The 10,969-nt window shown below is 50.6% G+C and overlaps 1 protein-coding gene across 2 annotated transcripts; it reads right to left on the bottom strand.

The window, feature by feature from the left end:
- Nucleotides 1–5,924: 5,924 nt before the first annotated feature.
- Nucleotides 5,925–10,728, bottom strand: C13H1orf216 (chromosome 13 C1orf216 homolog). 2 transcript variants are annotated; one of them, XM_032495908.1, is made up of 2 exons: nt 10,548–10,728; nt 5,925–8,374 (listed from the first exon to the last, which is right to left on the bottom strand). In XM_032495908.1, the coding sequence occupies exon 2, from the start codon at nt 8,370–8,372 to the stop codon at nt 7,683–7,685; it is 690 nt and encodes a 229-aa protein (XP_032351799.1). In that variant the 5' UTR covers nt 8,373–8,374; nt 10,548–10,728; the 3' UTR covers nt 5,925–7,682. The 2 variants fall into 2 exon arrangements, with proteins under 2 accessions (XP_032351799.1, XP_032351800.1); XM_032495909.1 differs by having other exon boundaries at nt 10,545–10,728.
- Nucleotides 10,729–10,969: the final 241 nt, after the last annotated feature.

Below are 10,969 nucleotides of genomic sequence, written 5' to 3' on the forward strand. Positions count from 1 at the left end.
AGCCCAGGGGGGGCGTCAAGGTCTAGGGAGTTTCTTGGCCTGAGAGCTGTCTGAACACTGAATATTCTGGGCTGGCCAGAGGAGTCCAAGAAGCATGAGCAACAACGAGCCCCCTCTAGCGCGTTGACTCCAACCCACTCATAGTGTCCACCCACGGCTCCAGTCTCCCATCTAAGTTCTCACTTGCAGGCCCACATCACTCGCACAGCCCTGCACACGCAGGGGGCTCACCCGCAGCCTTCTCTTGATCTTCCTCCACCGCCTCACCTCTCCCTGAAGACCCTGGGGTTAATCCTCCCCCTCCCCCAGATTAGGGGCACTGCCCCTCTTTGTGCGGTCCAAGTGCCCGAGGCGAAAGCCCTGGGAGGCTCGCGGCCATCCAGGCAGCTGAGGTGGGGAGGGCGGAGAGGGGAGCGGAGGGGGAGGCACAAAAGGGGGGTAGTCATCCCGGCTGCAGCTGTCCCGCGAGGGGCCAGGACAAAGGGCCTGCTGGCGGGCCGGCGCGAGCCGTTTTCATGCTTGTTGGGATTAGGCGCAGGAAACGTCGCTCGCAATCGTGCGGATCAACAGTCCCCGGAGCGCCGGCGCGTGGGGCGGGCTCGGCTCCGCCCGCCTCCCGCTTTGTGCAGAGCCGCGGGCTGAAGGCGGCGCCGGGGTCCGGGGAGGCCGACCCTTTGTCTGCCCCTTTTCTGGGGCTGAGCCCCGCCCGGGGACCGCTGAACAGCAGCTGAACGCCGGCCTCCAGCCTGCGCCTTCCTCCCCGGCGAGGGGCACTGGAGCTCCACCTTGCGTTCCCAACCTGGGGCAAGGTCATGCCACCCTCGCCCTCCAGCGATGCCCCAATCCCCTCGGACTGCTCCCATCCCACGGCCCGAGCCCTCTTGCATCCTGGGTGTGCTGAGGTACAGGACCCTGGGGGACCTAGCCTCTCCCCTGGCCCTAACATTACGATGACCCCCTTTTCTCCCCAGCCACCTCCCTCCTCCAGCTGGCCAGTCCCACAACCAGCCAAATCTCTTCTCAAATCTACTGGTGATGAGAATGGAGGAGGTAGAGGATTGACCTGTTCTGAGCCTAGGGGTTAATCAGGGAGGAGCGAGGAAGAATAAGGTTTGGCTAGAGAAGCCTTCAGGCCTGGAGAAGGGGAGCAGACACATTTCTGGCTTGGGGTCTGGTGCCCCCGTGTCTGGGTGCCTGGCGGATGTGAACATGTATATAAGTGTGGATTTGAGGTCTGGTTTGGATCCCATACCCTCATCTCATGCTCCTCTTCTCACCACCAGCATCCTGTTATACTCATAGGTCTGGGATTCAAGGACCTTTACCAATGATTTCTAATATACAGCAAAACTGCCCAGTTGCATCACTGTCCTCTCCTCGGCCGATGGTAACAGCTAACATTTATGGACTCCTTCCTGTGTTCCAGGCCCAGCTCTAAATACTTCACATGTGTAAACGTATTGAACTTGCACATAACATTATGAGAGAAATAATAATTGCCCCCATTTCGCATAAATGCCTCCCCCAGTAAGGGGAAGATTCAAGGCAGCTGGGTCCAGTCTGCCCTAGGAATCACTATCATCTGTTGCCTCAACTTCTAATCATTCTCTAGGCTCTTCTTCCTCCAGGAAGTCTTCCTTGATCAGGGGCTCAGAGATTTCATTGCTTCTCTGTTCCTGTCACCTGTTCACACTGTGATTAGGAAACACTAACGCTGGGTTTGGGGTGAGGCCTATAGGAAACGGAGGCCTGTAGACAGGTCACAGGCTGTCATCAAAGGCCATTCAGTCTCTTTACAGATAGCCACTTCAGATCTTCCTCCACTTATAATGGGGTTTTGTCCCAGTCACCCCATTGTAAGTTGAAAGTATTGTAAATCAAAAATACATTGAATACACCTAGTCTACCAAATAGCACAGCTTAGCCTAGCCCAGCCTAAACACGCTCAGAGCACTTACATTAGCCTATAGTTAGGCAAAATCATCTGATATGAAGCCTATTTTATAATAAAGTGTTAAATAGCTCACATAATGTATTGAATACTGTACTGAAAGTGAAAAAGAGAATGGTTTTCTGGGTAGAGAACGGTTGTAAGTGTATTGGTTGTTTACCCTCATGACTGCGTGGGAGCTGCAGCTGCTGCCTATGGCCAGCGCCTCCAGGGGCCTGAGAGAACATCATACTACATGTCACCAGCCTAGGAAAAGAGCAAAATTCAAAGTAGGTTTCTACTGAATACTCATCACTGTCACACCATCAAAAAGTCAAAAAATCATAAGTCAAATCATCGTAAGTTGGGCACCATCTGTAATGCAGAGCCTGGATATGCCAAGCCCAGGGATGGGGAGTCCACCTACCACATCCTGCAGTCTCCTTATCCCTTCAAATCCTTACACTCCTCCTCATTCCCAGGTCGCTCCCTGCCTCCCTGCACCGCAGGTTTCAGCCTCATCCTCTCTGACCATGCTTGATGGGGCAGACCTACCTGGGGTCCCTGGAGAGAGTTTCCGTGGACCAAGAACTTTCTATTCCCCAGAGGACTCAGCCCTGCACTACCTCCCCGCCAGGCTCTTGCATGCTTCAGTCCTGTCCCTGGAGCCTGCTCAGGCCTCTGCTGTGCATCTTGCCCCCATGGGTCACTGGGTCTGAACCCCAGCCTCATCCTTATCCCTCCTGCTAAGCAAGGCTCCCCAGGTAGGGCCAGAAACCTGAGTTCGACTCCCTTTCTCCTGGTCGTGGGATTTCACTCTCGCAGGAAGGGGAAGGTGGCTAACTGGCTAATCCTCTCCCTAGTGCATGAACCTTCCCCACTCTTCCTAATGTCCCAGGGACTAAGAAAACTCCACTCAGTGACTTTAAAACAACCACCCAGGTATGGAAATCTCAGGCAGAGACCTTCACAGAGGGCTGGCCCCATCTCCCCTTCTCCTTGGCTCAGAGTGGCTAGTGCATTAGTCTTTTAGATGCAAGTCTCACCTACCTGCACAGGCAAGACCAGCTCAAGGGCAGGGCCTTGTGCTGGGGGCACTCAATTGTTTTAATGTATACAAAGCATCTTCAGGTCCATTTCCTCATTCAGTCCATGCAGTTGCCACAGGCAAAGAAATAGAGGCAACCTAGGCAGTCTCTGGACCAGGTCTTCCCCACACTGGAGATACAGCAGTGGCCCAGCATTTCCCACTATCAAGCCTGTTGGCCAGTGTACCTAGCGGGTAACAGCAATTCTTGGTTGGGTCGGCTCATCCACCAGGGTTCTGCCTGCCTCAGCATCCCTGCCCCGCACTCTGCTGGTCTGGCTCTGGCTTTGACTCCCTGCTTTTGCCAAGCTCCTCCTTTAACCCACCACAACTCCAGGGCCTGGGTCTGTCCCTAAACCCAGGACTGGCAGGGGTCCTGTAAAAACACACAATTCACCACACTGATTCCTTGGTCTGGCTTTCATCTTTTTCTCAGCTCAGAAAACTCTTTTATAGAAAGGAGGTGGAGGTAGAGCACGCACTTAGAATGCATGAGGTCCCGGGTTCAATCCCCAGTACCTCCATTAAATAAATAAATAAATAGCCCTAATTACCTGTCCTCCCCCCAAAAAAACAAAGCTCTTTTATAGAAAGGAAGTATTAGGCAGCTTTATTTTTTAAAACCCTTTTTTTTAATTAAAAAGATGTCTTTCAAATTTTAGATTCAAACTCAAGGAAAAATCTTGTTTTTCTATGAAAAAGTTAGGTGTGCATCACACAAACATTATTTATAATAATAATTCTCATTAATGTAACTTTACTATATATTCTAAGTGTTTTGCATATTATTCATTTAATCCTTGCAACAACCCTACGAGGTAGTTACTACTATTGTCTTTATTTTAAGATGAGGAAACTGTGGAACAGAGAAGTTAATTGATTTGCCCAGGGTCACAGAGACGAAAAGCAATGTGCCAACATCCAAATTCGGGAGTCTGGCTTCTGAGTCTGTGCTCTTAACCGTGGTTGTACTCAGAAGAGCCTTCACACGTTCAGGAAAGGAACCTTTCCTGAAAATTCACCCTCTTGTGCTCTGAGGGCTTGATGTCTTGTTAAAAATTCTCATGGTTCAAGTTATTCAAATTTAGCTATAGCCCTTTACTAGGATAACAGCTCTTAATAAATAGAGTTTGTTAAAACTGGTTCAATATTGTTTCTGTTTAAATGTCAAATGTCAAGATAACAAGAATTACTAATGTCGTGGGTCACAATTTCAGTGAGAAGTATACTTCATGCAGTTTAAAATACCTTGTTGGGAGGAGTGAAGAAAACATTAGACTTCTCTGAAATGTTTCACTTTTTATAACTAGAATAAAAATTTTATTGTGTAATTTAAAACAATCAAAAAAATATACCTTTATTTAATCAATCAAAATATGCCTCCTGTAGTAGGCAGCCTCTTAGACGGTCCCTGACGATCTTCACCTCCTGGTACTCAAAGTCTTGTGTAGTATTGTTTTAAGTAGCTCGTTTTTAAATAATAAAATATGGCAACATTGAGGGATGCCACTTCTGTGATTAGGCTGCAGAAAGTTGTGATTTCTGTCTTGTTAGAATTCTATAACTTTCTTGGCTTGCGAGCTTTGATGAAGCAAGCTGCCATGGCTCACGTGGCAAAGAACTAAAGCTGACCTCCAGCTAACAGCCCTCGAGAACTGAATGCTCCCAACCAATGAGGCCATGGACCCTGGACTGCAGCTCATGAAATTCCTGACCTACAGAAATGCTGCGATAACAAATGTGTATTGCTTAAAGTCACTAAGTTTTAAGGTAATTTGTTATGCAGTAAGTGACGAACAACATGGGTTTGAACCCCATGGGTCCACTTATATGCAGATTTTTTTCAATAGTGAATACCACAGTACTATGTGATCCGCAGTTGGTTGAATTCAAGGATGCAGAACCGTAGATATGGAAAGACCACACATATGGAGGGCTGACTATAAATTATACACAGATTTTTTTTTAATTGAAGTACAGTCAGTTACAATGTGTCAGTTTCTGGTGTACAGCATAATGTCCCAGTCATACATACATATATATGTATTTTTTTATATTCTTTTTCATTAAAGGTTATTACAAGATATTGAATATAGTTCCCTGTGCTAAACAGAAGAAATCTGTTTTTTTATCTATTTTTATATATAGTGGTTAACATTTGCAAATCTCCAACTCCCAAATTTATCCCTTCCCACCTGCATTCCCCCAGTAACCATAAGATTGTTTACTATGTCTGCAAGTCTGTTTCTGTTTAATTTATACAGATTTTCGACTACGTGGAGGGTTTGTGCCCCTAACCCCCATGTTGTTCAAGGGTCAACTGTAACATACTTTCTTTATAAAAGCACTGGATTTTTGAGAAATGAATTAATGAATCATCCTACAAACTAATGAAAGATACAAGATCTAATCTAGATGGGCATCAACAAATACCTGAAGTTATGTACATGTATTATAACTACATCTGTGTCAGACCATCTAAGGACTATAATTCAGTCTTTTATAGTCAGGCCCCTCTTCAGGGAAGGGGTGGCTCTGGACAGGGCTGAGTATGTGAGTGTGTTTTTGTGGGGGTGGGTGGAAGGGCATGTGTGTCCTTTACAATCTATGCCACTCTCTTTGGGCCTAAAGTTGTGCTAAGGACAAGGACAACCCCATATGGACTCTTGGGCAGAAGCCAAAGCCTCCCTCTGACTGAGGCCCTGAGGAGAGATCCCCGCAACACCCACCTCTCCCCACACCCCCCCAGCAGACTGCCAGCCAGAGACTTAATTCCTCCGCCCAGTGTTTCCCCTCACATCCACCCCTACAGCTCCCAGCCCAGAATCCTGCTCAAAAGGGGAGTTAGGCGATGTGGAAGAGGCACCTGACCATAGGTAGAACAGAAACACAAGCCCAAGAAATACATATCTTTGCCCCAGTTTATTTGTCCTGGTTGGTCCAGAGGCAAGGTTCACACTCAACATGCAGGAGTGAGACACAAAGTACCCAGTGCCATTTCTTCAGCCTCATTCCCTATACGTTTAACCCACCACCCACACATTTTACAGACAGGGAGACACAGGACCAAGGGCAGCATCAGTGACCTCCCGTGCCACTGCTCACCTTTTAGGATGTTGCATCGTCTTGGCTTCCAGAAGCAAAGCAGAGAGCTCGGCTACCTTAGTCATGGGTTCTCCCCAGAACTCACCCAGTCCTCGGAGCCCCTGCTGGAGCATGTCAACCCCATTTAAAGGGCCATGCAGTGACAGAGGAGGATACAACCCAGCATCCTAAGAGCTTCCAGTGGCTAGGCCGACACTACCACCTGCCCACCCTGGAAAGATGAACTGTGGCTCCTCTTGGCTCAGCCAGTCTGATTTCAGGGAAATGGATCAAATTAATTTGATATCCAGTGTTGCTAAAGCCAGAGAGGCACAGCAGGTAGAGGCACAGAAAGGGAAGTGAGATTTTCCCCAACAGCCTTGGGACAACTATCTATTCCTTGTAAGGTTATAAAGCACACATTCCTTTCCTTTTTCTTTTTTATTGAGGTGTAATTGACAGATAACACTATATTAACACAGATTCTTTTTTTATCAGAAGCTTAAGTCAATATGGTTTGCAACAGCTCCTTTGCAGTGGAGAGGTGTGATTTGTTTGGAACTGGAATGTTAGAATTTCCATTCTCCTAGTCTTCACAAGGTTCTGCCATCGTCACCTCCCCCAGCCCTGTCTCCCATGTGGCAGAGTTCAAGAGGGACAGTCCCTTATCTTCTTCTCTGATCCCACTCCCATCCCTGCCATGGCGTCAATCACCACCCCAGCTTGCTTCCCTGATACTAATTCTCTACCAAATACCTTGGCAAAATTGCAGCCACAAGCCACTTCAGGTCAGAACAACCACCTAACTTCCTATAGCAAATCCACCACCAGGGACAGCAGCCTTTAGCAGAGCAAGGTCTGGGAGGAGTGAGGGGGAGGGGTAAGGAGAGGTGGCCCGAGAAATCCCAGGAGAATGGATTAGCCACAACCTTCAGATAAATGACAGCAGGCTAGCCCTCTCTCCAGGGAGCAGCGGGACCCTGTGGAGAAAAAAGGCTAGTGTAGGCGATGGTACACAGGGTGTGGATGGATGCCCCACATGTGCAACTGAACATGTATTTGCATACACTTGCTTGTGAGTCAGCCTGCAAATATACATGGTCCTAATATACACTTCCCATGCCTGCACCTGTACACATGCACCCCCTACACACAGGCCTGCACACACAACGGCTCACTCACAAACACCCACTACAAGTCTGCACACTCAAACTTTTATGTAAACACACATCTTTTGCATATCTATCTTAACTCATGCACATATACATATACTGTGGGGTATCTGTCCACATGTGCATACACAAATTTACTCCCTCTTACATACATACACATATACACACATGTACAAACTCACACATAGGCCTGCACAAAAGTTGGCCCGTGTGTCCACATTGCACACATGCTGACGCACAGGTGCTAATTCACACACGCCTGTGTACATCTGCCTACATGTAGCACTGACATACTCACTTATGCTCCCCAGCACTCATACCAGCAAATAATCTGTACTTACTTGTGCACAACCACACACATGCCTGCAAATATATACATACACCCCTGCGCCCCTGTAGAGGGACACCCTTAGCCCTGGTCCTGGGGCCTGGATGGTGCTGCCCTCTGTTGGAGACAGCGGATAAGCTCCTTCCGGTTATCTAGAATGGTGTCGAAACTCTCCTGCAGACGGGCCTGCTGGTTGACCAACTGGTGCTGCAGGCCCCGGATCCACTGGAGCAGGGCCAGGCGACGGTACATCACCAAGTGCACGTGGTGCTTCTCTTTCTCTTGCTCTTTGTAGCGCTCTTGAGCCTGCAGCTGCTGCACAGCCTGGGCCACCGAGGGCAGAGGGGGATCTGGAGGACCAGGGCCCAGAGGGGTCCCACAGGCAGGCTCAGGGCTGCTGCTAGGGCTGTTAGTGCTCAGGGAGCTGCTGGCATAGCTGTTGTCCTCCATAGGGGAGCAGACTGTGCCGGCACCACCCATCTTCTCAGGCCCAGCTCCAGGGATCTCTGCACCCTCTGGGGGGCTACGGACCTCTCCCTCAGGGAGTCCAGAGGCCTGGAAGGCCTGGTTGTCAGAAGACGACTCAGAGGAACTCCTCCTGAGTATGGGCTCCGCTTGGCCTGGCATCCCATGCCAGTTCTCATTGGCATCCTTGGCACTAGCCATGAAGTTGGAGTTGCTGTCTGCTTGAAGCTGGGGCTGGCATGCTCCCGGAGGCGGACCCCCCGGGAACTGCCCTGCCTCCGCTACCCCTGGCTGGATGGCGAACATGTCTGTAAAGGGGAAGCAGAAGACTGGTCAGAGCAGGACAGGGTGGGATGCCTGAAGTTGAGGCAATCCAACAGCAGGAACAAGGCTGTTCCTTTCTAGCCCCCGGGAACAGCTCCCTTTGTGGTTTTCCTCCTCCCTCTCTGCCTGCTGGTTCTCCCTCTCCTCACAGGGTCTGCCCTCAGCCCTCAGGCAGGTTGTTGTCTTCTATGCACTTGGCTTCAGATGACCTCATTCTCTTCAAGAATCACCATGTATTGGTAATTCTGAGATCTGTCTCCAGCCCAGATCCAACTGCTACTGCATTCTGCAGCCAACCATAGGCTTCTCAAATCCTACGGCTCTCCCTCTTCAGCATCCGCAGCAAAGGGGCCCCCACTCTCCAGTCACTGCAGCTGGAAACTGACAGCACCCTGGAACTCCTCACCTGGCTTCCTTCCCCACCTACTGGCCATCAAATTCATCCTCTTAAATCAATTCTTCCTCTTAAAAACCTCGCTCTGTGTGTGTGTGTGTGTGTGTGTGTGTGTGTGCGCGCGCGAGCGCGCATCTCCCCTCACTTTCACTTGGTTCAGCCCATTTCATACCTGGATTACTGATTGCCATAGCCTTTTCACTGATGTCTCTGCCTCCAGGTAAAACCGTGAATTTGATTTGTCATGCCTCCCTCCCCAAACTCCCGCTAAATCTCTTTATGGGCGATGAGGCTGTGCTTCATCTGGCCCCTGCTCACCAATCCAGACTTGCCTCTTGCCACTCTGCCCCTCCCGCCACCCTAAACTGCTCAGAGATCTCAGGACACACCATCATTCTCACGCAATTCCGCTGGCCTCTGATACCCAACCTCTTCCCTTCCCTCCAAGATCCTCCTTTCTTCACCTAGAAAACTCTTTTTTGTACTTCAAAACTCGGCTGTAATATCCCCACCTCTCTGAAGCCATCTTGATGTTCTCCCCACTGCCTCAGTAATACACAAACACACACAGTTACCTATGCCTTCCTCTGGATCCCCCCTGCCCTGGGTACATGCTGTCTTACCCATGTTTGTTTTTTGCCCCTGGCACATAGTTGATGGTTGGTAAATATCTATTCAACATTTTTTGGTTTTGCGTTTTTTGTTTTTTGTTTTTTGTTTTTTAGTCTATTCTGTAACAGCAGCTTATACATCTGGCTCCCTGACTAGGCGTGGAACTCCTCTGTATATCCTCCATCACATTCAGAAGTCAGCATGGAGCCTGGCACTAAGCAGGTGTCAGAACATCCTTGCTGAGCAACTGAGTGAAAGGGCGGTGGCGCGGGGTGGGGTGCGGAACTGCAGTGGGATATCTATGTTCAGGGAGACCGAGCCAACACCTGCAGAGGCTACTGCTGACTGCCCAGGGCCAGGAGAGCTGGGTTCCGTTCCCTCCTCTGCTCAGTGAGGAACTCCCTCTCCCACTGACAAGACTCTCTTCTGACCTTGCCCCTTCCCTCATGGTCTAGTACTACCCTGTGTTCCTGCCTGTAGCTTGCTCCATCCTGAGGCCCTGGAGAGAGGGCATATACCACATTATTCTTTCCTTCCCAAAATTGACTTCTACCAAAATTAGGATTTAAGTTGACAAACATATTCTACCGACCATTTATTACTAGGATTAGAAAAATTGGGGATCAGTAAGAGTGAAGAATAGTGTAAGTGGCGGTGGCAGGGCCCCTCCCTACATCCAGTAAGTGGGAAGAAGTCCTGGGGGCAATGGTTAGGGACAGTCCTTTTGTGACCTACAGACTCCATCCTGCCAAGCAAGGTGCCTAGAGGTCTCCCCGCCCAAATGTTTTCTTTTTTCTAAACTTGGGCGGGGCCGTGAAGGAAGCTGGGCTTAGGTGCTGCTAAGGATCAGGGGTTCTCAGAGACGGTAAAATGGAAACGATATGCCGCAGGATCAGGCCTCTCTCCAAGCTAATCCGCAATTTGCCGGGGGCGATGGGGTGGGACTGGTGGCGGGGTAACTCTGTCAGGATAGGGGGAGGCGGCCTCCCTTCCTACCTAGCCTGGCGGGAGAGCGAGACTGCCCACAAGAGACAGAGGATGCTAACTGTCCTTCCCTAATCTCCCCAAAAGAGGCAGCTGAGCGGAGGCCGCGACCCCCGCCCCCTGCGGCTGCGGTCCAAACCCTCCCCCTCGGGGCCCCGACTCACAACCTGGAGGCGCCGCCCCGCACGGCTGGCTCCGATTCCGCAGGCCCCGCGGCGGGAACTCGTCCCTCGGGGCTGTGGGGTCGCTCGGCCTGGAGTCACCGCGGGCCGGGGAGTCGGGTGCGGGCTCCCGGGCCGCGCGTCCAGCCCAGGCCGGCGCTGCGGAGTCGCGCGGCGTCAGAGCGGCGGGGCGGGGCGGCCTGGCCCACGTGGGCCGGTTCGGTTTTCCGCGGAGCCGCGCGCGGGCCAGCGCGCAGGAACCGCCTCCCCGCCTTCGGCAGCGCTGACCCAGGCCTTGCAGGTCCTGTTTTATTTCCTAACTGCTTTCACTGGGTCCCTCCGATCGGTTTGCCTCACAGAAGATACAGTGGCATTTTCAGAATGAAAATCTGATCATGTCTCCACCCTCCTGCCTAAAAGCCTTCCAT

This window comes from Camelus ferus, chromosome 13 (assembly GCF_009834535.1).
Source record: "Camelus ferus isolate YT-003-E chromosome 13, BCGSAC_Cfer_1.0, whole genome shotgun sequence".
NCBI lineage: Eukaryota > Metazoa > Chordata > Mammalia > Artiodactyla > Camelidae > Camelus > Camelus ferus.

Bases quoted from the DNA above. Each gene is read 5' to 3' on its own strand.
- C13H1orf216 (XM_032495908.1), bottom strand. From the start codon at position 8,372: ATGTTCGCCATCCAGCCAGGGGTAGCGGAGGCAGGGCAGTTCCCGGGG.